At 35.8% G+C, this 25,200-nt stretch overlaps 8 protein-coding genes and 1 pseudogene across 12 annotated transcripts in view; 8 read left to right on the plus strand and 1 right to left on the minus strand.

Moving 5' to 3' along the window:
• Positions 1-1,007, plus strand: part of LOC104824026 — a 2,733-nt pseudogene extending 1,726 nt beyond the window's left edge.
• A 996-nt stretch (positions 1,008-2,003) lies between these two features.
• Positions 2,004-2,934, plus strand: LOC104824028 (universal stress protein A-like protein). The gene is made up of 4 exons (XM_010555927.1): positions 2,004-2,244; positions 2,331-2,422; positions 2,508-2,626; positions 2,717-2,934. The coding sequence occupies exons 1-4, from the start codon at positions 2,052-2,054 to the stop codon at positions 2,793-2,795; spliced, it is 483 nt and encodes a 160-aa protein (XP_010554229.1). The 5' UTR covers positions 2,004-2,051; the 3' UTR covers positions 2,796-2,934.
• Positions 2,935-4,127: 1,193 nt separating this feature from the next.
• Positions 4,128-6,357, plus strand: LOC104824029. Of its 3 annotated transcripts, none has more exons than XM_010555928.2 (4): positions 4,128-4,353; positions 4,960-5,287; positions 5,409-5,472; positions 5,689-6,357. In XM_010555928.2, exons 2-4 carry the CDS (start codon positions 5,103-5,105, stop codon positions 5,992-5,994), a joined length of 555 nt encoding a protein of 184 aa, XP_010554230.1. In that variant the 5' UTR covers positions 4,128-4,353; positions 4,960-5,102; the 3' UTR covers positions 5,995-6,357. The 3 variants fall into 3 exon arrangements, with proteins under 3 accessions (XP_010554230.1, XP_010554232.1, XP_010554231.1); XM_010555930.2 differs by having other exon boundaries at positions 4,971-5,287; XM_010555929.2 differs by having other exon boundaries at positions 5,086-5,287.
• A 760-nt stretch (positions 6,358-7,117) lies between these two features.
• On the plus strand, positions 7,118-9,179 carry LOC104824030. The gene is made up of 3 exons (XM_010555931.2): positions 7,118-7,264; positions 8,190-8,395; positions 8,711-9,179. Exons 1-3 carry the CDS (start codon positions 7,163-7,165, stop codon positions 8,967-8,969), a joined length of 567 nt encoding a protein of 188 aa, XP_010554233.1. The 5' UTR covers positions 7,118-7,162; the 3' UTR covers positions 8,970-9,179.
• Positions 9,180-11,380: 2,201 nt separating this feature from the next.
• LOC109117083 (CLAVATA3/ESR (CLE)-related protein 27) lies at positions 11,381-12,089 on the plus strand. Its single transcript, XM_019203731.1, has one exon. The coding sequence runs from the start codon at positions 11,397-11,399 to the stop codon at positions 11,850-11,852; it is 456 nt and encodes a 151-aa protein (XP_019059276.1). The 5' UTR covers positions 11,381-11,396; the 3' UTR covers positions 11,853-12,089.
• Positions 12,090-14,979: 2,890 nt separating this feature from the next.
• On the minus strand, positions 14,980-17,612 carry LOC104824031 (homocysteine S-methyltransferase 1). The gene is made up of 7 exons (XM_010555932.2): positions 17,266-17,612; positions 16,883-16,939; positions 16,327-16,532; positions 15,952-16,081; positions 15,661-15,864; positions 15,508-15,579; positions 14,980-15,363 (listed from the first exon to the last, which is right to left on the minus strand). The coding sequence occupies exons 1-7, from the start codon at positions 17,434-17,436 to the stop codon at positions 15,223-15,225; spliced, it is 981 nt and encodes a 326-aa protein (XP_010554234.1). The 5' UTR covers positions 17,437-17,612; the 3' UTR covers positions 14,980-15,222.
• A 1,616-nt stretch (positions 17,613-19,228) lies between these two features.
• On the plus strand, positions 19,229-19,982 carry LOC104824032 (protein NIM1-INTERACTING 2). Its single transcript, XM_010555933.2, has one exon. The coding sequence runs from the start codon at positions 19,495-19,497 to the stop codon at positions 19,834-19,836; it is 342 nt and encodes a 113-aa protein (XP_010554235.1). The 5' UTR covers positions 19,229-19,494; the 3' UTR covers positions 19,837-19,982.
• Positions 19,983-20,497: 515 nt separating this feature from the next.
• On the plus strand, positions 20,498-21,511 carry LOC104824033. 2 transcript variants are annotated; one of them, XM_010555934.1, is made up of 3 exons: positions 20,498-20,589; positions 20,754-20,838; positions 21,115-21,511. In XM_010555934.1, the coding sequence occupies exons 1-3, from the start codon at positions 20,578-20,580 to the stop codon at positions 21,372-21,374; spliced, it is 357 nt and encodes a 118-aa protein (XP_010554236.1). In that variant the 5' UTR covers positions 20,498-20,577; the 3' UTR covers positions 21,375-21,511. The 2 variants fall into 2 exon arrangements, with proteins under 2 accessions (XP_010554236.1, XP_010554237.1); XM_010555935.1 differs by having other exon boundaries at positions 21,118-21,511.
• A 392-nt stretch (positions 21,512-21,903) lies between these two features.
• LOC104824034 (serine/threonine-protein phosphatase 2A 65 kDa regulatory subunit A beta isoform-like) overlaps positions 21,904-25,200 on the plus strand; it is a 4,918-nt gene continuing 1,621 nt past the window's right edge. The window contains exons 1-8 of one of the 2 annotated variants that reach the window (XM_010555937.2): positions 21,904-22,001; positions 22,741-23,177; positions 23,544-23,790; positions 24,097-24,209; positions 24,327-24,406; positions 24,552-24,693; positions 24,798-24,878; positions 25,160-25,192. In XM_010555937.2, coding sequence (XP_010554239.1) covers positions 22,785-23,177; positions 23,544-23,790; positions 24,097-24,209; positions 24,327-24,406; positions 24,552-24,693; positions 24,798-24,878; positions 25,160-25,192 — 1,089 coding nt within the window. In that variant the 5' untranslated portion in view covers positions 21,904-22,001; positions 22,741-22,784. Of the gene's footprint in view, positions 22,014-22,740; positions 23,178-23,543; positions 23,791-24,096; positions 24,210-24,326; positions 24,407-24,551; positions 24,694-24,797; positions 24,879-25,159; positions 25,193-25,200 lie in introns of both variants that reach the window. The other variant, XM_010555936.1, reaches the window with a different exon arrangement.

Consider the following 25,200-nt stretch of genomic DNA (forward strand, 5'->3'; position numbering starts at 1 on the left):
CGCTCTTCACTTGGCCATGATTCAGAATCTTGACGCTGTTAGAGCTGACGTTGTTGAGCTTTTGATGAAAATTCCCGGCATCGATCTGAATGTTCTTGATTCAGATGGTACGACGCCGATTTATTGGCTTAAGAGGCGACGATCAAAGCCATTGTCTTCTGAAATCTTGGTCAAACGGCTAGTATTTATCAGCGGGCAAACGATCAAACAGCCGGGAAAAGGGTTACAGGCCGAGAGAAGAACACGGCTTCTATGACAGTCCCGGAACTTTGTTCAAGATCTCTGATTCCGAAATCTTTCTCTACGCCGCAACTGAAGCATTTCACTCGAGCTTTGACAGTATCATCAGCGTGAATTCAGAGCATACGAAACAGAAACCCTCGGGGGCACGACTGAAGTTTCTGTTACGACGGGCAGAGGGAGAAGAATCCGAGAAACATCACAACTTTTCCGGTCACATGAATCGGGAAGATCGTCATTCTCACGTGCCTCTCAGAGATATGCACTCGAGATCACCATCGTGTAAGGACAGCAAAGGAAGAACGTTTTCTCTCCCGAGTTTATCAGTAAGGATGAAGTTCACAGAAGGATTGATGAAAGGCGTCGTTGCTCAAAAGGCGGCCCGGTTGATGTTTTCGCCTCCGATCTCTGAATTCTCTGACGGAGCATCGGAAACCGCGGAGATCTCGGACAGAACACCGGTTATGAAGAAGCAAGGTTCTTCTTCTAGAGACCAGAAGTTTATGAACAGGTACTTCTGCTTCGGTTCCAGTGGATCAGCCATGGAACATTCCTGAGGAGATTACTCGCCCTCGCCCTCGGAGTCTTTTGGTTCTTGATCAAGTTTCTTGGCTCACAAGTAAGCTGCGTTTCTGCCTTCTGTGTTACAGTGTCTAAGCCGACATTTAGCTACATTATGCGAGACAATGGGCCGGGCTAAATAATTATGGGTCTAATTATTGGATCAATTCAAGTTAAAATGTATATGAAATAAATATTCAATATACAAAAATACATTTACCAACATATAATTAAATAATATTTGGTTGCTAGTTCCACATCGGGCTTCCAATAAAAATATCGTTTTAGACATATTGCGCAACCAAATATTCTGATTCTAGAATTTTACACGTAAGGCACCACCATAATACTGATTACAAAACAAACGGTCCTCTCAAAGCCCTTTACGAGACATGCCAATTCGTAATCATTGGTTATAAAATATATATTTTTATTTCAAGTTGTACAGTAAATTATGATATTTTCCCCCCCTTTTTTTTTATATAACTCGGGAATCAAGTTGTTGAACTACACCTTTCGTTCACCGAATAAGCCCATATTTATTCGATACTTATGCAATACTCCACTTAAGTGTGTAATAAAAAAAACTATTAACTTAAAAAAATCATTTCAAATTTAAATTATTGACTCCATCCTAATAAACTTTAGTACTTAAAAAGCATCCAAAACAATCCTTCATTTAAAAGAACTCCATCTAAGACTTCAATGTCCTCGAATCCAAATGTAACTAAAATTTATATAAAAATATCTAGAAGATTATTATTTTCAATCAAATCAGTATATTATAAAATGGATCACATTAATAATACATAATTATCAATAGACACATGTTGTTGAAATTTTAAATGATAAGTTAATAACAACACTTATCCTCAAATTATTATTTGAGATTTAAAAAGTTTTGAATATATTTATAACATACTTATATCAACAAATTTAAGTGAACTGAATGTTTTGAAGTATAAAAAATATTATATTCTTTAACCATTCCAATTATAATCTCAAAAAATTAATAAAGTAACTTTAAATCATATATTGTATTATTATTTGAATATTTTTTTCTAAAAGCTTGAAGATTGTTTTGGATGTTTTTTAAAGATGGGAGATTTATTTTGATTTGAAGATATTAATGTTTTGAATAGATATTTTTTAAAAAAGTTTTTTTTTTTATATTCCCCCCTATAAATCATAAAGCTCCATAGTTCTACTTGGCTCACACATCTTCTGTTCTTCTAAAAAGGCAAAACAAGATGAAGAATGTCATGGTGGTGATTGACGAGAGCTACTCGAGTTACGAATTGCTCTTCTGGGTCCTCCAAAATCTGAAAGATTCCATCAGAAGCTCCAAAGTTTTGATCTTTGCAACCCAGCCCCTTGTCTCCATCAATCCCAGTCTATTTGCCTCTTTCGGCTATGCCCAGATGTTCTTTCCATTTTCAGCAAGTAAAGTCTCTTCCTTTGTCGTCTCGTAATGGAAAATTTATACAGGAATTTTTAACAAATGAAACGGCTTTGATCGCGTGTTGCAGATGCAGAGTTAACATGGCTGGCGCAGAAAAAGAGCAAGACGATTTGTCTGGGGATATTGGAGAGAGCCAAGAAGATATGCGCAGATCACGGGGTATTTTCTGTCAAAACCATAATATTTGGGGTTTATTTTGAAAAAACGAAACTGTAAGGGTTTTGACGAGAATTTCGATGGACAGATCAAAGCGGAGACAGTTACAGAAGCTGGAGATCCGAAGGATGTCATCTGCAGGATAGCTGAAGAACACAAGATCGATTCACTCGTCATCACTGACCAACACAACAGGAATCTTGCAAGGTTACATACAACAACGATGAAACATTTTCATTTTGATTTCATAAATTTTTTATAAAAATATAGTTTTATTTCTGATAAAAAAAAATGCAGGTTTTCGTCGGGAGGTCTGAGTGGGTACTGCTCGCGTAAGGCAAAGTGCTCCGTCCTTGTTGTGAAGAGTGAGACTTGAAAAAAAGTTGTTAATGGATATATATATATATATATATATATGTTAGAGGTGACCCTTTGGTACAAAAGTTTATGTGTGTGTATATATATATATATATAAACAAGGAAAATGGGTCAATGTTATTATTATCATTGATGGAGATGAGATAGTTTTATTTAATTAGAATTTTTAGTTTCAGGGAAAAATACCAAATTTGATAATATATCGAGACAATATGATGGTCGCGATTTTTAAATTTGACGTCAGTGTCTATTTTATAAAACGAATATCACAAATATATCATATTTTTTTTCAATGATTTCTAATATAAAATGGGCATTTCGGGTATAGACTTTTTATTTCGGACATGTAAAAAATATTCTGAAAATATACCCGCCTGCCTTTCGGGTTTATTCTGATGTTTTCCATTGCATAACGAATCATAGAGTGAAGGAAGCTTCATCGTATCCGGATATTTTTCGATCCTTCAAAATTCCGAAATTAAAATAATAAAATTTAATGTTTATAATCATTAAAGAAATACATTAACGAGACACTTCAAAATTGGGCTACAAGTTTTTGAAAGGCCCATTATCAATTTGGGTAAAATAGCCGAAGTTGGATACGACGTCGTTGTCTGCTATATATATATATAGAGAGACTTAATTTCATTCATGGAAAACAAAATGGCCCAATGACGTTCAACGAATGAGAACCTTCGTGGCTACTTTTTGTCCACTCATTTTTATTTATATTATTATTAAATACTATTATTCCTTTTTCTGCCTTAAAATAAAATTAGCCATATATAAGTACATATTTTTTTGTATAATAATAATTACCAATGCCCAAAAAAGTTAAAGATGGAATGGCTGACCACAAAAAAGTATGCATCTTAAAATTAATTTAATATTCTAAAGACAAATAAATCAAAGTGTGAGTGATATTTATCGCACGACGAGGCAGATATTTTGAGCGGTAGGCACCGCCTATCCGAGAAGACATAATTCATGTATGCAAATTTTGATTCCGTTAGTTTGATTTTTTTTTTTTTATAAAAAAATTATATTATTTTTATAAAATACTACGAAATACGAATTGTTAAAAAGGATAGTCAATTTTATAATAAAAAAAAAGCTATTTTTTTTTCCAAATAAATTCCTGTTTCTTGCTTGGTGTGACAGATTTTCTATCATGCAAACATAAAATATTGGCTTTAAAAATCGATTATATAAACATTAGTAATAAAAACAAGTTTTTACAAAAAAAACTAATCTCGGATTCTGTTGTCAAAAATAGATTTACAGAGAGAGATATATAAGTGTGTATGTGCATATATAGAGAGAGAAAGAGAACTATATCTCACGTGGCTGTGTCGTTGATAACCCAACCCAAGAGCCATACGACTCGCTTCATTCTCTTTCTCTCCCTCTCTCTCTCTCCCTCTCTATTTTCTGTATTCTTGTTTCTTTTCCTTCTGTGAATATAGTCCCTTGAGATCGGACTCTCTCTGTCTCTCTTGGACGCAGAGTGTAAGCTCCGACGGTACCAGAGACGATCTCCACTCCTCCAGCTTTAGGTATGATTCTCTCAGTCTCTGTTGTTTTGACGATCCGTTCGAATTTCTTGTGTTTTTCTCGGGAGCGCTTACGATCTCCAGGATCCGGCTTCGTTTTCTCGTGATCTGACCCTCGGGATTCGATGTTCCGTTGGTTTTTGGTTTGGATCTGGAAAAAAAAAAAAAGCTATTCATCCGATTCTGAACCTTCACGTCCTTCATCGTCCTTGTTTCTTTCCTCTGGATTTTAGCGCACGAACATCGGAGACTTTTGACATCCGGATTTCTCTTATATTTGTTCCGATCTGGTGTAGGATTCTACGGTATTTCACTTATCTGCTGTTTGTAATTTTAAATTCATGGCACGAATTCTCTTTTTTTTTTTTCAATTTGGCCTTGTTTTTTTTTTTTTTTGAATTGGCAACGTTGTCGCCATTTTTTAGTTAGCCTTCTTTTTGAATTTAGTGGGACTAATTCTGTCTCCACTGTGATCTTGACAGCGTCTCTCTCTTTTTTTAAAATTTCAAACATTAATTAATATATTATTTTCCACACACAAAAAAACTCGTCAAATTTGTCAACTAACGATTTCTCGTTCTCCCATTAATTAATTTCCTAATCAATCAGAAACGCTCCAGTGACCAGATTTCGATAAGAGCCACGTCACGATTTGACCAGTTCATCACGCTCTGTTGATAGCTGTGCAAACATATTTCCAAGCCATTGAACTTTTGCTGCGTCTGATCTGAACAGAAAGCGGCAATCGAAAGATGAACAGCTGTGGCATCCAACGAAACGCGTTTGCGGCCGGCGACGAGGTGAGGGGAAGTTCCATCACTGTCGCCGTCTACGACCGCTGGGAGACCGTAGTTTGCCCAAAACCGCGTCGTATCGGAGTCCTCAATTCCGTCAACGCCCACCCTCAACCTGTCCAATCCCTCAGATCGCAGCTCAGGTGACGTCTTGGCCTTTTCGTTGAAACCTAACATCTCCTATTTCTCATATTTCTACCAAGTTTTAGAATCTCTCAATTTTTACTGTTTTGATTGAAGGGTTGTTTCTGTTTTGATTTTCAGCAACAAAGACGAGTTAAGCGACTCGAATCCAGCAAGTGACCTTATGGACATCATCCTCAGAAAGGTATACTTCGTATTCAATAACCTTTATCCATGATTTTATATCTGATCACTGTCCTGCCGTATTATAGTAAAGATAAGATGATCTACTTTACAAACGATGTCACTTATTAGAAGTTTTCAATGTATTTGTGTATGATGATTGCAAAGCTGCGATTTCTGAATACCAAATGTGCCCTATAAACAAAGACCTTGGTGTGTTTGTCTATCATCTTTGCAGGTAGGTGGTGCACCAGCAGAACAGGATTGTCCTGACACTATAGCCTCGTCGCCTCTATTTTTTCCTGGGTCACCGCCGGGCAGAGTACCTAACCCATTAACTCAGGACTCTAGATTCAGGGATGGAGTTTTAGTCGCACCATCTCCACCGCTCTCACTGCACACAGCGCTGCCACCATCCTCCCCGCCCTCGGGGAGGACAGGTAGTTGCATTAGGTCGAATTTCGGGAACAACCCGAAAGTTAGAGTCGTGGGGTTCGATCGCCTCGACAGGAGGGACAGACGCAGCATCCCTTCTCTGGCTTAAACGAAACCCCATCTTATTCTTCATTAACATCATCATCTTATTCTCCTCCTCCTTCAAACACATGTAATCAAATTGCAAGCAGAGTACATAGCAGAGCACAGGTAAAACGATCATAAGGTAGCTTAGAAGAAGGGTAACAAGAGATGCAGGCAACGTGAGAGAGGGACAGTTTTCTATTTGTCAAGAAGTTGGTGTATGGATGGTTTTGGTGAGTGTAAATATGTTCAAAGAAGGCTGTAATTAGGGCTTTTTTTTTTGTAAGCAAGAAAAATAAACAGAAGTTGTAATTGAGAATTTGAGAGTCGAGATGTGAAGAATCGTTTTCCATCTGTGTTCGTATCATAATATTGTTACCTTTCCTCAGGTCGACGATGTTTTTTTTTTTTTTTTTTTTTTTTTTTTTTTTTTTTTTTTTTTTTTTCTCTCTCTTTTTTTTTTTTTTTTTTTTTGTTGTTGTTGTTGTTCTGGATTCGTGTTGTGCCCAAAAAAAAAAAGGGTTAACAATGGGAGAAAGCCCAACATGGAAAAGGCCCAATCCATTAGGAAATATGGGCTTTTTTAAAATTGTTGGGATATTGGGCCTGGCCCATTATGCGCCGAAAGTACGGAAGACGTCAATTCGGCTGTATCACATAATTTATTATTATTTATTGAACTTTACTTTTTTGTTTGGGCTCCACCTTTTTTTTCAAATATCCCCCACGCGCTTCACCTTAGGCGTGTGATTCACCTCCATCTACTAGAAACTATATATGTACATATTTTTAACCCAAAAAATGAATATAATTAAATTTGTAAAAAAGATATTGAAGACCTATAGTTATATAATTCGTACAGATTTCTTAACCTGATTATTGTTATACTCTATTAAACTAATGTATGATTTTTTATTCTTGAATTTCTAATTTTTCTCATGAATAAAAGATCTCTCCTACATGTCGTTTAAATAAGCATGAAATTAAATAATTTCAAAAAAATAGATTATTAATTTTATTTCGAATATATGTGTAACTACTTTTACGGCTTGGCGTGAAGTAGACGCGTTCACCTGCGCGTGTTAGTTATGTATCCAATGAAAAAGCTTTGCTTGCTGGCCTTTTTCTACTGCCTCAAGAAAAGCTACTTACACAGCTCTCTCTCTCTCACAGAGTGAGAATCCAACGGAGACATGGGAGAAGGGAAGGGTTCGACTCTGGTTTACCTTCTCGTCGTTGTTCTCAGCTTAGTCGCCTTCGGGTTCGCCGTCGCCGCCGAGCGCCGCCGCAGCATCGTAACCTCTCATTTCCCTCTTTCTTCTTCTCTTCTTGCTTTTTTTTCCCCGTCTAGGGTTATTTTTTTCCTTTTAGTTCTCTTGGAAGCTTTAGTACTGCTCTCACCCCGAATTTCTGCGAAATAGCTCTGGAACAGCTATGTACGTTTTTTATTTTTCGATTTTCTCGTGATCTGGCCCTAAGCTCGTAGGATCGATTCCGTTTGTTATTTGGCGGATGAGCTTTTGTTCCGAGTGATTATGGGTTGATATTTGATTGAAGTTCCTTCCAGATTCATTTTTTTTTTTTGGTAATGTTGATTATATTTGATTCCGACAATTAGATACTAATGTTTTTTTTTGTCTATTTAAAGGAAGATGGATAGAATGTGTTGTTCTGAAACTAGCTTTCAGGGAATAATCGCTCCTAAAGTAATATAATTTTCTTAGGATCCAAGACCAATTAAAGCAGGTCTCTAAGCGTGTATCTGTGTATGTGTCTGTGTGTTTCATCTCAGGACATTTTCATCGTAGAAAACCTAGATGACACTGAGAACAGGAACATACTCTGTTCGTGAGTTATTATGGTCTCGGGGATTCTGAATCTTGGATTTTGTTCAAATTCCGTACACCTGATCATGTTGCTAGTTTGCAGTCGTGTTATCGATAACTCGACACAGCTGCTGTGAGAAGAAGCTATTCCCTTGAAGTTTCTCATGATTTCACGGCTATTGTTATATTGAATTGGGAGGTAGTAGACAATTCGTGTTTTTTTTTTGTGATTCATGTGAATCACAGTGTGTGATCTTTTATTTGAGGCAGCGAATCCCTATCCATGCGAAATTCAGATTTCGTATCATTTCGTACATAGCCGCATGTAGGAATCAGCCTTGAGTGGATTGAGTTAATTTAGCGATGGTTGAACCTTTTCATCTCTTCGTGGCAGGGAAGAACTATGACAGATGAGATAACAAATGCGACGTATTGTGTTTATAACTCCGATGTTGCCACTGGTTATGGAGTTGGATCTTTCCTTTTCCTTCTTTCGAGCGAATCACTGCTTATGGGTGTGACCAAGTGCATGTGCTTTGGAAGACCTCTAGCTCCAGGCAGCAACCGAGCATGGTCTATAATCTACTTCATGTCTTCTTGGTAAGCTTTGTCTAATTCCTCTGTCAATCTTACATATTACCGTCCATTCTTTTAGTTGGTTGATCTTTACATATACCTCTTCATGTCTTTTAGTTGTGCTTAATTGAACCATATTTGATAGGGATTTGCCCTAAAACTATTTATGGAAGAGCTTAGATTCATCTGTAGACTGTACCCACCAGCCATCTTGATTTTTTCTCGGAGACCCATTTCCATTTTCAGCTTGCTTACCGCTAAACAAATGAGTTTTCATCTTTGTCTTTCGGTAAGTATTATTGAAATCTAAAACCATCTTTATGCAAATCGAAAATGCAGGGTTACATTTCTGATAGCAGAAGCTTGCCTGATAGCAGGTGCGACGAAGAACGCTTACCACACTAAGTACCTCAAACCCCAACACTTCTCGTGCGAGTCATTGCGCAAAGGCATTTTCATTGCGGGAGCGATTTTCGTGGTTGCCACTATGATCCTCAACGTGTATTACTACATGTACTTCACCAAGTCGGTTTCTTCACCGCCCGCCCACAAATCGAACCGACATGGTCCAACCGTCGGTATGGCTGGTTATGCCTAGAGCATGGACTGGTTAGGGGTTTAGCCATTTCATTTGTGGATATGTTCAAGGTCGCTCCATTGTTATTGCATCATCGTGCCACCTCCTACTCATGTTTTGTACTTTTGTTGGTTTTAAGGCTTTGGAGTCGATTGCTGAAAGGACATGACTTTTTTCTCTCGGACATGTGCCATGTGAAACATATAAATATCATACCTAATTTTCTTCATATAAATATCATGCCGTACGACTTTTTCTCATGATTGGAGGGATCTATACATACACACATACATATATATATATATATATATATATGGTGTAAGTGCAACTTTTGTGAAGAGGGACATAACTGTGGATTAAAGTTTCTGACAACGGAGGAGAAGGGAAGTGGGGAAAGTGGACAGAGAGAGAGGCGACAAAAAGGGGGAGTGAGGAACAACAAACGCAAAACGGCAAAGCGCAGTTAATGAAACGACAGCTTTTCAAACGTCTAAACACTTCAAACCACAACAAGAACGTTCATTGAGGCAAAACCATTGTCTTCGTTTGGTTATGGATACAGCACCAGACATCAGGTCCCACCAAATTAATGTAATCGATTTTCCATGTTGTATTCATACATACACACACACACACATATATATATATATATTATATATATATATATATGTATGACTCTGATTCGGTTCAAACTTAATTATTTTTACTTCAAAAATAAAGTCACTATAAATCAATTTTATTTTATGTTTTCTATATACAAATATGATATAGTTGGGTAGAGAAATTAGTATCCTTGTAAATAACCAGTGACACGTCACTAACGAGAGAGAGGGGACAATGAAGAAACTCTTACAGTGTGTGTCATCATCGGTCAAAATCAACTTAGATTCTCCACCTTTGACACTTTTTGCCAAAATCCGGACGAAATTAACGTTTTTTTAATTAATTTCATTTTTTTTAGCTTTCATTTTCTTCGAATTTTACTCTATTGACGATGTAACGTTTTTTTCCCATCAATTTGTGAAAACTTTAGGTGAACAACAACGCTATATTTCGCTAAAAGGCAAAAAAAAAGAAAATTAGTTATTTGTTCAATATTAAAATTACGGTCCATGAAATTAAAATTATTCATAAAGAGTCGTGTAAAAACAAGGAGTAAGATCTGAGTAAATATAGATTAGTCGAACACCGCACGGCTTGACTATATGTACAGAAACAATTGGCGTAGAAGTTAGGGAAAACAAAAAATGAAATGAAAGAGATCACAAGAGTGCATAAAACAAATGACATAATTTTACTAAAGTCAAGAAGAAAGTACGTGAAATTTAGGGGCTTAATTAATAATTAAAAAAAAAAAAGAGGTTAGTCAAGATATTGATTAACGCATTGGCGAGATTCGCGGCCCACATGCACCCACACCGTCATATCTACCCATTTCATTCACCTTTCTACGATGTATGTATGTATGTATGTATGTATGTATAAACATACCATTAATTTTGTTGGATTTGTATTGACAAGAACCATTACATTTGGGGTGACTTTAAAATAATGACACGTGGGATTTTTTTTTTTTTTTTTAAAGTATAAGAGATATATTGCTAGTGTGTGGTTTATAATTTATTCCAAGCTTTCTTATTTGAATAATTCTATACGATAACTAAAGTCGAGGAAAAAAAACATGTTAAATAACACAAATTGTGTCTTGATTTTGAAGAAAAAAAAGGAATCTAATTACGAATTAAATAACACATATATGCCATTGACGAGAGGGTCAAGAGACAGGATCTTATTTTTTTCCATAAAAAAAGGGGGAAAAATTTATTCTGCCATATTAAAAGTACTTAACCTGATATACATTATACACAACTTGTAAAAAAACCTTTTAAATTATCTTAAGACATCTGTCGTTTTTATATGTTTTACATAGGGCATTCATGTCTCAACCATTTTCGGAATCTACCATTTATATAAAAATTACATAAAAATGTTTACTTTTTATTCAAAATTAAATTTTATTAAAATTATATTAAATTATAATAAATTGTTGTATTTTAAAATAAATCCGCAATTCAAACAAAAAATGTTGTTATTAACAAAACAAAATATAGAAACTATAAATAATTATTCAGTATTTTAGAAAAATGATGATATTTAAAGATAATACGATTAATACTGGGTCGTATAATAGAAATGGAGAATGAATTTAAAAGAATTGAGTTGAAAAAATTGTAATCGATTTTTTGGATATATATATAGAGAGAGAGAGCAAATTAAGGTAGCAAAAGATAACACAAAAATTTGCAGAACCTCTTAAAATTAATTTTAAAAATTATTAATTAAGATTATTTTGAAATTTGCTATAATTTGTTTTTTACAAAATTGGACACATTTAAAAGCTGGGGTCGTGTGCAAAGCACGACCCTGAGCCATCGACCGGTTTTTTGCATGAAAGGCATACTACAAAACATATTCTCTCTCTCTCTCTCATTCATATTACCCGAAAAAAACCCAGATATTTACACGAACACAACAAAAGGTCAATCGAGAGAATCAAGATTAGGGTTTAACGTTCTTATTTCCAGTTTCTTCAATCTCGAAGAAAAAATTTATGTTAGGGTTTTGGTTGGGATGTCACAGGTTCGGGAGCGGAGAAGCTCGTCGGTGATAATGGTGTTCTTGATTTCTACTCTATTGATACACATTTGGGTCCTCCCCGAGAACGCCGGCTTGGCAGCCGCAATTAGGGTTTTCCCAGAAGTTCCGGCGAGTAACCAACAGGGCCTTATGAAGAAGTACTTCGCCGGAAAAGTTTCTCCGGCGGGTCGGGTCGTCGGACTCGGAAACGGCTTCCAAGACAACAAAAGAACGGTACCCAGTTGTCCGGATCCTCTACACAACTAGTAGAATCAGTCTTTATCGTGATTTTTTTTTCTTTTCTGTATCTCTATCCATAATCATCATCATCATCCTTCTTCTTCTTCTTCGTCTTAATTATCCATCGAACTACTGTATTTATGCCCAAAATACCCACGTTTTTCTCATCTTTGTAAGGGGAAAACGAGGGTATTTTGGAGATTCCAGTGTGGGAAGAATACTATGTTTCATGAACAAAATCAGACTGATGATAGGTTTTCTACTCGTCTTTGTGTTGTTAGATAGCTTTTTTTTTTTACTTTTTTTTTCTTTTTTCGTATTAATGACAAAAAAAAAAACTATATGAACCGAAAGAATCTGCTTCCCTAACACAATAAAATATTTGTAACGAGTTTACATGATTTAATGGCAAGCCATGCGTTCATGGTCAGAATATCGGTGGAACTATATGTATATACACATACTATTTAGGCTCTGTATTTGTTATACATAAATATATCATCAGAAATAATAAATATTCAGTTTTATTACCTAAACTGTTGGTAAATATTATTTCATAACGTCTGGAAACTTCATGAATCACTAGGGTTTACTAATTAGTAAACTATGATATATCTCAAATAATAATACCGATAATTTCATATGGCTTCTCCTAATTCAATGCCTGGTTGAAACATTTCAAATCTAGTATCCCATATAACAAAGTAATGGACCGTCGTGTTATTGTACATCCCCAGCGATAGTATTATATATATATGTATGTATGTATGTATATGTGCACGTTTTTTTTTGCTTGATGATAAAATTGGTTCAAGTATAGAGAATTTGTGGATCGGTTGACTTTATGATCGGTAAAAGTGTCGTTGACCATTTCATATAAATCGTAAAAAGGCTGTTGCTTTTACTGCGACTGAACCTCTCAAAAAGCTTTCTTTTTTTCCCCTCCAAATTATAGCAGGTGTATGGTATGGACGCTGTTTTCCAAATCTCTACGAACCGTGGTGACTCATTCGGTATTCGATTCGAATTCAGTTCGAAAAATAATTCGGTATAGTTCTTTCAGATTTATAAAAATATGTATCAATCGGTTATAATATCATATTCGATTCAGTTCGAATTTAATTCGATTCGATTCTGGTTTTTAAGATTTTCTTAGGACATTTTCGTTTTTTCGAGTTTATTTTTTTTAATTCAGTTCGTTCGAAAATTTTGAACAGTTCAGCTCAAAAACGGTATTGCATTTTTTTTATTCGATTTTGATAAATCATACCGAAACGTCCACCGCTAACGAAAAGTATATTTTATTTTTAAATAAAAACAGAGAATATTTGTGGCATCAATGAACAAAATATTCTTCGAAAGTTTCTATTATTTTTATTTTCGTAATTTATTTATTTAATCATTCCATCATTTCTATTGAACTATGATTCTAGTTTATAGAAAAAGAAACATGTGACAAGTATTCTATTTCATGACAAAGCCGTATAATGTAAAAACAATTCACCATTGGGATTCGTGGAAGAAGGGTAAAATGGTATAAGAAGAGATTTTACTGCGACTAGAAAGAAGAGGAGTGAGAGAGATGAAGAAGTTAGACGTGGACGCTAGTGTTTGGATTTTTTCTCCATTTATTTCTCCAAATGGAGACAAATTAAAATCGATTATTCAAGACATATATATAACACATATATATATATATATTAAAAAATTAAATTCCACTAGAACTTGCCTAAAATATTTCCCAAAGTAACCTAATTCAAGAGATTCTCTAACTTGTAAGTATAGTTATGCCTGTTTATATATATATATATATATATATATATATATTATTAATTATCAGATCGTATACATCATGCGTATATGCCTATGTAATCTATTTGCACAAGTGCGTGCACGAATTAAATAAGTAAATGCTGTTTTAAGACGCACTATATTAACAAGCAATGTCAACTTCCTTGTTTTCTACGCACTGATATAATAATCTCATTTCCATAATTTTATAATTAGAAATTTTAGAGGAAACTACGAACATATTTACAATATTTGTATCTATACATGTTTTTAAGAATTAAGCATTTATTCTGGTGAAGAATATTTCCAAATGTGAGATAGCCCTATACATGTTTCGCAACATCTCATTGTTTTTTACGATCAAAGATAAATTAAAACCATATTTTTGGAATATATATATATATATATATATATAGTTCAGTATATCAATATTAAGGGAAATTAGGTTCATATAACAAGAATGAACCAACGTACAATGAAACTAAAAATAAAATCATAAGAACCGTAAGGAGGGGCGGGCTATTAAATATAAAAATCGCAACCCTAGAAAATCGATATTTTGGATTCGGGAGAGTAAACTTTGGAGTTTTCGAAATTTCTTCGATTTTATTTGCACTTTTCTTGTAATGTAGCAGAGGAAACGACAAGAGCATATGATAATATATTGTTTATCATTATAAATATATATATATATATATATTGTTTATTAAAATAATAAATGAGAATTTGAAAAAAAAAAGAAAAAAAGAGAGGAATTGGATTCAGGGTTTAGGTTCATTTAGGTGTTTTGTAAGAGACCAAATGAAGCAAAGCGCCACGTAATATGCGGCGAAGGGTTTTTTCCTCGTGGGGAAAGCTGCTGCCTTTATGTCTTCGCTTTGTCTTTTACTCTTTGGATTTGGAATCTCTTCGACTGTCAGTTATAAACATAATGAAAAAATATTTACGAAAATTTTAAAATACTTTACCTCTTGTACCAAATGCTAATTTTTTTTTACATCATTTTTTAAATGGGATCATAAGCAAATTATTAATATGTTAGTGACGGATGAGGTCAGTCGCTACGACCAATGTTTGTACGGATGGAACTCTGTGACTATGAACGTGTTCATGTATAAATTTTATTTTTAACTATAAAAGAGTTTATTTGTGGAAATAAAAGGTGTATTTATATATATGTTATTGCAAAAATACAAGTAGATTCAAGTTTCCATTGACTTCTTCCTAAAAACGAGTGTAGCAAATTTATTTTAAAATATCTGTTATAACTATGGAAAACATAGGAATGGTGGTAATTCGTAAAACAAATAGAAAGGAATTTAAGTATAACATGAAAGAAATACACAAAATAAGGTGACAAAAATCATTTAAATGGTGTATAGCATATATTTGTCTATTAAGATAGGCCCATAATGCTTGGGCTATTTTATCAATTCGAAAACAGTATGGGCTTTACATGTAAGCCCAAGGCCCACTTAACTTCTATTCAATAGCCCGACAAAATCGGTAACGTAAAGAACAAGAAAACAACCCTAGCGATGTTTAACACAACCAAAAATACAAAACCTAGAGAATTCCCCATCTGAAGATAAACTTCCCAAGAAACTCATCTTCGTTTCAAGACCTTTGAAATGCCTTTAATGGTGGAAGGCGTTGTCCTGCAACATCCTCCGATGAGTTTAGCTCCAAGATCACGCCATTTCGTCGCAAAAATCTCGAATTTATCATCGCCGAAACATTTGGAAGGCTGCCAAGATCAAAACCCACAAAAAAAATCACATTGGGTATCCATAAATGTAATAAAGTTTGCTCCTTTTTGGCTCAATCCAAACACAACACATCGGAAATGGACCCAAACCCATCACCAAAAGCAAATGCCAAGTAGACTTACCAGCCATCTTTTGGCTCTCCCATCCCAAACCTCCCCGCTATTCGGGTAAACAATGATAGCTTTCTTGGTTAACTGAAATGCAAAACAAGCATAGAATATGTCAGAAGAAAAGGCGTTCTTTCGACCCATCAAGCCATAGTGAACTTAACTTGCCTTGGAGAATTTGCATATGAGACTCTCAATGAAATGAGGAGGGGCGCAATTTATGCCAACCGCATATATGTTGTTGCTTTTGTTCAGAGGTTCGAGACATTCCTCAAAGCTCTCGCCAGAGGGAGCATTCTCACCATCTACAGAACTGAAGCATATCCATGCTGGGATCTGAACGTTCTCTTCCTCCAGAAGCTCAATGCATGCCTGCAAATATAAGAACTTTGAGTATGGATTCTTTCAATGGAATGTGTTATGTTATGTTCCAAGTTTTTGGAGGGGGAAAAAGAGAACCTGAGCCTCGAGTTTGTTTGGGATGGTTTCGAAAGCAAGAATATCAGGACCCGCATCTACAAGAACTTGAAGTCTGCGCCTGTGAAAGTCTTTTAGCTTATCCAAATCCACTTTTTCTCCATAGTCCCCACTGCAAGAAACATCCAATGACAGAATCATACATACATGAGATGTAATACTGTCAAGGTTTCAAGATTTTCCTAGGATCTGGACTACAGTCAACTCTATGGTAACCCATAGACTGTAGCATCTGCAATTTCTCATATTACAAAATCATTATTCCAACATTTATGGAAGGAAATTTGGGAATTGTAGACGGAAATCAGAAATCAGAAAAGAGATGGTGATGACGCTCAAAGATAACTGGGAAGGCACCTGTACTCAGAACCATCGGCAAGATAAGCTCCATAGCTTCCAATGGAGGCAGCAACTAGAGCTCGGTTATAGCTATGTCCAGGAATTTTGCTCGCATTGTCCCAGAAACTGTCGCGGGCTTCAACTGCTAATCTGACACTCTTCTGTAACAAAGACTCACTCTCCTCCATCGACAATCCTCTTGATAGAAACCCCGGGAGAGTAGCCTGTGAATGTAGAGCTCGTTTTATAAGTGAATGTATATCGACTGAAACTCAGTTAAGACGGAGAGAATACAAAACCACATTATATTGTGTCCTTTCCCTTTTCATTGGAAACATAAAGCAAACATCAGTGCTTGCTTCTGAAACTCGAGAACAGATCCTAGTGACGCCAACCCAATGAAACAGTTGTTTCTAAGCAAATCTTTCAAAAATAGGACAAATACAACTGTAACAAATGAACCCAAAAAGATAATCATCTATCTGTGACCTTGCTAAAAAGAGATTTCAATGTATAACTTAGATTACCAAAAAGGACAGAACAGATGAATCATAGGTGAGTTGCAAGTGAATACCTGGTAAGATGAAGTTACCAAGATGTCTGCACCAGCCTCCAAGTATTCCAAATGAACCTGCATTTACAAGCAAATTCATCCATAAGATTTCGAATCTCCAAAACAAAAAAGAATCCCAAGAGGTCAAATATGTTATGATAAAGATCTACATTTTCAGCAAAAACTTGCAAAAACCCAGTTCTCAAATCCATCATTTTCCATGAGAGAACCGAAACGACAAGCCACATGGCTAGTCCTAAAGGCTTAAACTTTTTTTTTTTACAGAACTCAAATTTTCCTGCGGCGAAATATCAATAAAACCCACTCTCAAAAATCGATTGTTTTCACCAGAAAAATAGAGGGTAGAAACTAGAAAAGTCGGTGCGAGTCAAATTTTCACCAACCCGTTTGATGAGTTCGGGATCTCTGATGAGACAGACGGCACTCCACAAAGGGTCGTTAATGGCGGCTCCATGGCTCTCGAGCTGGGTGGCGAAACCACCGTCGACAACAGCGCAGCCGCCGCATTTCTCTATCAAATCTTCCAACAATGCCGCACTCTTCGACAAACCCATAATCTTTTCCTCCTCGGGTTCTTCGAGATCGATGTGGTAATTAGAGATTTTGTCTTCTTTTCTCGTAAGAAAATTAGAGGTTTATATCTCTTTTCGCTGTGAAAGAAGCCAACGCCAACGGCGGTCTGTTCTTCTTCTGAAGAACAGAGAGATGGAAAATAGATGTTGTGCGATAGTGGGAAATATATGTTTTGGACTCGTGGGCCTGGGCTCCATCCTGAAGTCATAAAATATTATTATTTTTACGCGTTTCTCTCTTTTTTTTTTAAAAAAAAAGAAAAATTAATGGTAAAATCAAATCTAGCAATTTTTAAAAAATAAATAAAATCATATAACTATGAACTGGATCAACATGGTCAGACGATAATATTTTAAATTTATATGTTCACAGATTCGGTGTTGGCCTATAAGTTTTTTTAATATAAGAAAGATATAAAGAATTGTTCAAATTTCACCTTTTTGACCTTTTCTCATTGACTAATCATCATATAAAAGAAATTCCAAAAAAAATGTTAGGTTTATTTATTTATCTTTACTAAACAAATAAAAAAATAACCATTAAAATCAATTGTGTAGAAAATTTATGGGGGTATGTATTTGATTGAATATCATCTATATATATTTTGTATTTTGTTGATCTAATTTTGTAACCAAGCGTTTGAGGCTATGGCTTATATTTTAGGTTTTGTTAGGTGTGGGATTAATTTATTAGGTGAGACAGTCAAGAAGATACAATTTCTTGTGTTGAATTGACTTTGAAGAAAGACATAATTTGCAAACCGCTTATTGTGTGTATTGTTTTTTTATTTTTATTTTTCAGAAATATTACATTCAAGTATTCATCATAACATAATATTGTGTTCATACCGTACCATTCACACTAGCGGCGGTGCATGCAAAATAATGGTATTTTTTATAAAATATAAAAATAAAATATTTTTATAATCAACTCGGATAATCACCGACGATATATATATATATATATATATAGATATATTCGAATTTGAACCGAATTGTTAAATATTCTGAATAAATTCGAATTTGATTGTATAATTTGACACTTTTTTTTCTCATTGGAAACGGTCCAAATAAATTGGTATTTGTCAATAAACACACATTTTGATTTGACCAGTTTTAGATTCTGTCAAAATCCGACTCCGTAGGCAACCAAACAGCCATTATAGAATCACATCCGAATACAATTCCACATCATTCCTTAGACTTTTTCTCTCTTGTAAAATTTTCTCTTAATTTAGTTGAAACTTTTTTTAATTGATCCCATTAATTTTAGTTTTATCTTTTTGAATCCGAGTTTTACCCTCATTTAAAATACAATAATATTATTCTCTCTTTTTTTAAAAAAACTTTTTCAACTTTTGTTCGTTACTTTATAATTTTATTGAACACACATGCTTTTCTATTCGCCTATATCGTCTCTATCATTTAAAATTCCCCGGAGAATTTTGCATCTAACCGCTGTGTACATCTGTGTGTGTATATACGTATATTTGTTTATGTGTATGTATATGTATACGTAGTTGTTTCGTGTTCCTGACGGAGCTTCGGTCAGTCGCGTTCAGATTTTTTTTTATGGATTCATTAATCGGATCATTAATAATTAGAATGGGCCTTAGAAAAAGCCCAGTTTCTAAACAAAACCATTTGCGGAGCTAAAGGGCCCAAGTGTACGCCAGATGGCCCGTTTCAGATAATTAAATATATTTGGAAAACGTAAAAAAAAAAAATATATTCCACACAAAGCATAAAAAAGGACTTCTGAATAAATAAAGGTTAGGGCTATAATAATATACAAGATACTTCGTATCACGTAAGATAGGCCACGTCACGAGGCTGACGCATACTCGTCTTGAGGTGACGTCATCATCCATCTCCACCGTCTATTTTGTTGTGGTTGGTTGACCATATGGCTCCTCCTTGGAACAATGGTCTATAGTATAAAGTCAGCAACCCCGCTCGAACGAGATGTCATTGTAACGGATCACTTTCTCGGCTCCATCCTGATTTGGTGAAACGACGGCGTTTCTGTTCGTCGGTGACATGGAAACGGAGAAGGAGAAGGGACGTCAGGATGATAACGGAAGAGCTGACGGGAACGGAGGGAAACCGTCAACGGCAGATGAAGCCTGCGACGGAGGCCAGACGTTGACGGAGACGGAGGAGAAGGTGGATCGGTTCTTCGCGATATTACGGAGAGCCCACGTGGCGGAAAAGTATTTCGAGAGACGGTTACCGTCCAAGAAGAGGAAACGGAGCGAGAGATTCGGATTGGAGGATCCCGTGGAAACTAACGGCGTTAGTAACGGAGGCTGCGAGGGAGGGAGAGTGGGAGATCGGGTCGGGTCTCCGAAACCGGATTTGGATCTGAATTCGAAACCATGACCCGACGGAGCCGGTTCATAACTTTTAATTGCTGTATTTAACCTCTAACCCCCTGGGAAGCACTTTTTTCACTTCTTTATTGATTTCAGTATTATACTAATGTCGAGATAAATAAATAAATATTATTCTAACAAGTAATTTTATTTTTGTTTTTCCTCCGAATGGTATAAAATTCGATCAATTCTTCTGTAGATGTCTTTGCATCTGTCCAACGTCTAGAACAATTCATTTATTATTATTATTATTATTATTATTATTATTATTATTATTATTATTATTATTATTATTATTATTATTATTATTATTATATTAAATATTATATTAAACACATCATTTGATTATGCGGAAGTCATTGGAGAGATAGGCTGTCCTTTAATAAAATAAAAGGTATAAAGATGGGAGGATAGTAGAAGAAAGTTGGTTTCATTATGTATGAATTATATAAATATAAATATCTTATATTTTATAACATCATTATTAATATTATTAGAACAAAACCCAATGAAATAAGCAAAAAAGATTACTTGCATCTCATGACGGGTGACTTGGCATAGCCACTTTCCCTCGTATCTTGTCTAAGCAATGGAATCAGATGCCAAAAGCCATAACATATATCAATAAACATATAACCTTTTCCTATTCTTACAGTTTGGTCTCTTAATATCGTTTCTCAATTTCCGACCCCCAAACAAAAAACATATATATATATACACACACACAACGCTGTCATTTTTATTTTCTATGTCGGAAAAGGTACGTGTGTTCCTCTCTGTCTTTTCATGACCGTACATATTATTTTAGCATCCCGACCCGAGATTAGTCTAGATTTTGATATAAGAGATTCGGTTATAAAAAAAATATATATATTATTTCAACTTCGTTTTCGTTTTTTTTATGTTGACGGTGAGATAAATCAGAGATTATGTTGCGTCGTGATGAGAATGAACTTGGACTGCAATGCTTGTTGCAGAAAAGCAGGGAGAATCATTCTCAATATGAAAGGTGCGTTTAGGTTTGGATATATATGGAAAGATTTCTCTTTCCTTTTTCTCGCTATGCATATCAAATCATTCAAATCACATCGAACCAATACCAGATTCGTATGTTCCAGTTTTCAATTAGAAAACGATTGCCAAACCGGTCTACGGACCCAAATCTATATGTAAATGTGTAGAAACACTAGTGATATTGGAAAAGTAATTAAAAAAAAGAAATATATGTTGTTTTTTTTTTGGTGTGGGTGCAAATATATATATATAATGAATGATATGGGAGAAGAAGTTGAGAGACACATGATAGAGAAAGAGGATAGGAAGGTGATAGTGTGCGGGAGATTCCGGCCGTCGGATGTGGCCATAAAGCTGAGGAAAAAGATGAATCGTAGGGTCGAGATTCTCCATGTTCAAGGCTTCGGACACGAAGGAGGAGGAGATGGAGGAGGAGGAGGAGGTGGCGGCGGTGGACAAGAAGAACACGATCCACATAATTACGACAATGCCATGCAACACGACCACACTACCACTCCATTGTTGTGTTAGTTTTTGTGTTATGATACGTAGAACAAAACAAAAAAAAGGCTTTTATATTAGAGAAATTAATATATTTGTTTATGTGAGCATTGTGCGTAAATGATTCAAGTATTGTATATTAATGGATGATAATCATGATATTTTAAATTACCCAAAACTAGAAAAAAATAGTTTATGTATTATAGAAAGTTTAGAATGAGATATTTACGTCTTTATATACAGAATACAATTTGATCATGGTTTTGGTAAGTTAACATAATATTTTTGTACATTAAGATGTTTTTAATTAACGAAACAACGGCATTTTCATTAAATAAAAGAAAAGTTGTATTTGTATTTTTTTTTTAAGATAAATTTTAACAGTCCAGATACGAGGCTGTTTTTTTTTTCACTTGTTCCTGCCCATAGAACCAAAAATAAGAAATCGATGGGTTTAGAATTGCCCTTAATGGCCCAATAATAAGGGGCTGTTAACCATGCACTAGGCTCATAAAAAATATCGTCTTCGGCCCAATTTCAATGCCATACCTGCCATGGGATAGCCTCGAACTCGCTGGGTTTCAGAAAAATCTCTCTCTCCCCCCCCCCCAACCGATCGGTAGATCGATTGAAGAAGAAGCAAGAGGCGGTGCGGAGGTACCGTAATCGGTAAATCTTAATTGTTTCTCCGACTTGATGGGGCTTCGTATATATTGAGAATCTGAATTTCAACTGTAGATTAGTTCTTCTACCTCTTTTTCCCGGTCAACTGTTATTCGTAATCTCCTGGTCGTAATTTCTGTTTGGTTACCGAGAAAATTGGAGATGACGATACCAAGTTGCGTTTTCTTTGTTTTGATTCGAAATGGAGAGGGCTCGGGTCGATGGGAACCTAATTGGGTCTTCTAATCGTGTTTGATTGTGGTGCGTTTTTTTGGGGTTTAGCGTATTGTCCGGTATAAATGGGTTCTTCACCTAGTTCATCATCTCCAAAGAATCCTTGATCGAATTTCTTAGTTATGTGTCGGAGATCCGGATTAGGTTCTTCTGTTGTTTCTCATTCGGGCAATTTCTGCACAATAATTTTTTAGGGGTCTTCCTCGACATTTACTTAAGCGTAAGAACAAGGATGAGAAACTACTTGGAGATGACCAAACTGGGTGTAGTTGGTAGTTGCTATCTATTATCTGGGCATAAGCCTGAATTAATATAAGTTTTGGAGCCTATTATTTCCGAGGAATTGCCATTTAGGTTCCCTGTAGCTCATAATTATATGTAAATCTTTGCTTACTGATTGTTTTCACCTGAAGATGTATGTTTATTTTCTTATCTTGGTTGTAAACTACGCTGTGTACTTTGAATCTTTTATCTGACCTGTAGTAGCATTTCCTTGTAGATATTGATTGGATCGTTTGAGGCTGGGGATTGAGTTGGGACAGGATGTCTACGATCGATGAGCCATTATACCCCATTGCTGTGCTTATAGACGAGCTAAAAAATGATGATATTCAGCTTAGATTGAATTCCATAAGAAGACTTTCTACAATTGCCCGCGCTCTTGGAGAGGAGAGAACCAGAAAGGAGTTGATTCCCTTTCTTAGCGAAAGCAATGATGACGATGACGAGGTGTTACTGGCAATGGCCGAAGAATTGGGGGTGTTTACCCCTTTTGTAGGAGGAGTTGAGCATGCACATGTCCTCCTTCCACCTCTTGAGACACTTTGCACGGTCGAGGAAACTTGTGTTAGGGAGAAAGCTGTTGAGTCACTTTGCAGAGTTGGTTCTCAAATGAGAGAAAATGACTTGGTTGATCATTTCATTCCTCTGGTCAAGGTCAGACAAAGATCAGAACCTTTTGTAGAATGTTTCTCGTTAATTTCATTATTTTTTCTTCTATATCTTGGATTTTCTGTGTCTCCCTACAAAGTAGGAATACATTTCTGCCCCTAATTTAATTTTAATCTCATAATATTTAGGGCAATAAAAGCCGAAATTGGTAGATCATGGATTTCTTGCTTGTGCTGGAAGATCTAGAAGAGGACCCATCAGATATGCCTGGCCTTAATGTTTTGTCTGTTGTTAGCATCTTTTCATTGGATGTGATTAACCACCTAGCTTTTGTAGAATTCAAAGCACTTGACTTGTTCTAGCTTAATTTAAGCGTAATGTCTAAATGAGTATCCTCTTATTGGTTAACAGAGACTGGCAGCTGGTGAATGGTTCACGGCCAGAGTCTCTGCATGTGGGCTGTTCCATATTGCCTACCCAAGTGCCCCAGATACGTTGAAGACAGAGTTAAGATCGATATACAACCAACTGTGTCAAGATGACATGCCAATGGTTCGGAGAGCTGCAGCAACTAACCTGGGGAAATTTGCTGCTACAATTGATTCAGCACATTTGAAGGCAGATATCATGTCCATGTTTGATGATCTTACACAAGACGGTATTTCTTTGGAGATGGTTCTTGCTGTAGTTTAGACATTTGTATAGTTGTAGAACTCACAGCAAATGACACTATACGGTCATACAGGATTAGTGTTTGTGTGGGTTAACTGATGTGAAAAATGGACAAAATGTGAGTGCCGTGCAATAGTAGTTGATGCACCCTCTGTGCTTGTCACTCACTCCCATCTGACATGCCACAAATACTTATAACACTGATCATTTTCTGATGTTGGACAGGAATAATACTATCTATCTTTATAATCATCTTACACCTTTCTGTTTTCCATATTCACCTTAATGTCAGATCAAGATTCTGTTAGATTATTGGCTGTTGAGGGTTGCGCTGCCCTTGGGAAATTGTTGGAGCCTCAGGACTGTGTGCAGCAGATTCTTCCAGTGATTGTTAATTTCTCTCAGGTGAATAGTTGTGTGAATAATATAGGTTTTTTCCAGTGTTAACTGTTAAGCATTACCTGATAGTTTGAAGATACACGTATTAGCTGTGCTTAACCATGGGTTGCCATCATTGTGCAGGACAAGTCTTGGCGTGTGCGTTATATGGTTGCAAATCAGCTCTATGAACTTTGCGAAGCTGTCGGACCTGAGCCTACTAGGTAAGCAAGTGCTGGTTAGACCTAATTCTGTATGTTTCTTGGATATCCATGACTATAGCAGACATTATTACCCTTCACGGGTTGTTACTTGCAGTTTTATGTTTCTAGAGTCTTCTTCATGCACTTCCGTTTCTTGAATCATCAGGGCGGACCTGGTGCCCGCATATGTGCGTTTGCTTCGTGACAATGAGGCTGAAGTGCGGATAGCAGCTGCTGGAAAAGTGACCAAGTTTTGTCGGATTTTAAACCCAGAGCTCGCTATCCAGCACATTCTTCCTTGTGTAAAGGTACACACACGGAAGAAGTGTGTATTGTGTTTAAATTGTACCAAAAAAAAAATTGTTCAGTTGGTTTTTATTGTTACTAAAATCTGTCTTAATTCTACCCGCAGGAGTTATCATCGGACTCTTCTCAGCATGTCAGATCTGCTTTGGCCTCTGTTATAATGGGAATGGCTCCAGTCTTGGGTAAGGTAAGTCAGTTGTGCAGCCATCTCATACATAGGCGTCCAACTATACAGTATGAAATCAAGTGCGTTTTGATAATTCTTTATATTTTAGTTTAGCATCTTACAGATTATGAGCACGGCGTCCTATTTCTGTTGATTGAAGCCATATATATATATATATCTTCATGATCTCTATTATATCTGACAATAATGTACTACTTCATATACCAAACTATGGTTGATAAAATACTTTATTAATTTTGCAGTGATGCAAGTTCTTAACTTTGCAATGATGTTCAATGCAGGATGCAACCATCGAGCATCTTCTTCCAATCTTTCTTTCCCT

This window comes from Tarenaya hassleriana, unplaced genomic scaffold, assembly GCF_000463585.1.
Source record: "Tarenaya hassleriana unplaced genomic scaffold, ASM46358v1 Cleome4, whole genome shotgun sequence".
NCBI lineage: Eukaryota > Viridiplantae > Streptophyta > Magnoliopsida > Brassicales > Cleomaceae > Tarenaya > Tarenaya hassleriana.

Excerpts from the sequence above, each read along its gene's own strand:
- LOC104824028 (XM_010555927.1), top strand. The coding sequence starts at position 2,052 with ATGAAGAATGTCATGGTGGTGATTGACGAGAGCTACTCGAGTTACGAA. Across the intron at positions 2,245-2,330 it reads GTTCTTTCCATTTTCAGCAA|ATGCAGAGTTAACATGGCTG; the intron begins GTAAAGTCTCTT and ends CGCGTGTTGCAG. Across the intron at positions 2,627-2,716 it reads CACAACAGGAATCTTGCAAG|GTTTTCGTCGGGAGGTCTGA; the intron begins GTTACATACAAC and ends AAAAAAATGCAG.
- LOC104824029 (XM_010555928.2), top strand. The coding sequence starts at position 5,103 with ATGAACAGCTGTGGCATCCAACGAAACGCGTTTGCGGCCGGCGACGAG. Across the intron at positions 5,288-5,408 it reads TCCCTCAGATCGCAGCTCAG|CAACAAAGACGAGTTAAGCG; the intron begins GTGACGTCTTGG and ends TTTGATTTTCAG. Across the intron at positions 5,473-5,688 it reads TGGACATCATCCTCAGAAAG|GTAGGTGGTGCACCAGCAGA; the intron begins GTATACTTCGTA and ends TCATCTTTGCAG.
- LOC104824030 (XM_010555931.2), top strand. The coding sequence starts at position 7,163 with ATGGGAGAAGGGAAGGGTTCGACTCTGGTTTACCTTCTCGTCGTTGTT. Across the intron at positions 7,265-8,189 it reads CCGAGCGCCGCCGCAGCATC|GGAAGAACTATGACAGATGA; the intron begins GTAACCTCTCAT and ends TCTTCGTGGCAG. Across the intron at positions 8,396-8,710 it reads ATCTACTTCATGTCTTCTTG|GGTTACATTTCTGATAGCAG; the intron begins GTAAGCTTTGTC and ends TCGAAAATGCAG.
- LOC109117083 (XM_019203731.1), top strand. The coding sequence starts at position 11,397 with ATGAAAGGCATACTACAAAACATATTCTCTCTCTCTCTCTCATTCATA.
- LOC104824031 (XM_010555932.2), bottom strand. The coding sequence starts at position 17,436 with ATGGGTTTGTCGAAGAGTGCGGCATTGTTGGAAGATTTGATAGAGAAA. Across the intron at positions 16,533-16,882 it reads TGGTAACTTCATCTTACCAG|GCTACTCTCCCGGGGTTTCT; the intron begins GTATTCACTTGC and ends CTACATTCACAG. Across the intron at positions 15,364-15,507 it reads GGAGAGCCAAAAGATGGCTG|CCTTCCAAATGTTTCGGCGA; the intron begins GTAAGTCTACTT and ends TGATCTTGGCAG.
- LOC104824032 (XM_010555933.2), top strand. The coding sequence starts at position 19,495 with ATGGAAACGGAGAAGGAGAAGGGACGTCAGGATGATAACGGAAGAGCT.
- LOC104824033 (XM_010555934.1), top strand. Across the intron at positions 20,839-21,114 it reads AATCATTCTCAATATGAAAG|AAGTTGAGAGACACATGATA; the intron begins GTGCGTTTAGGT and ends ATATGGGAGAAG.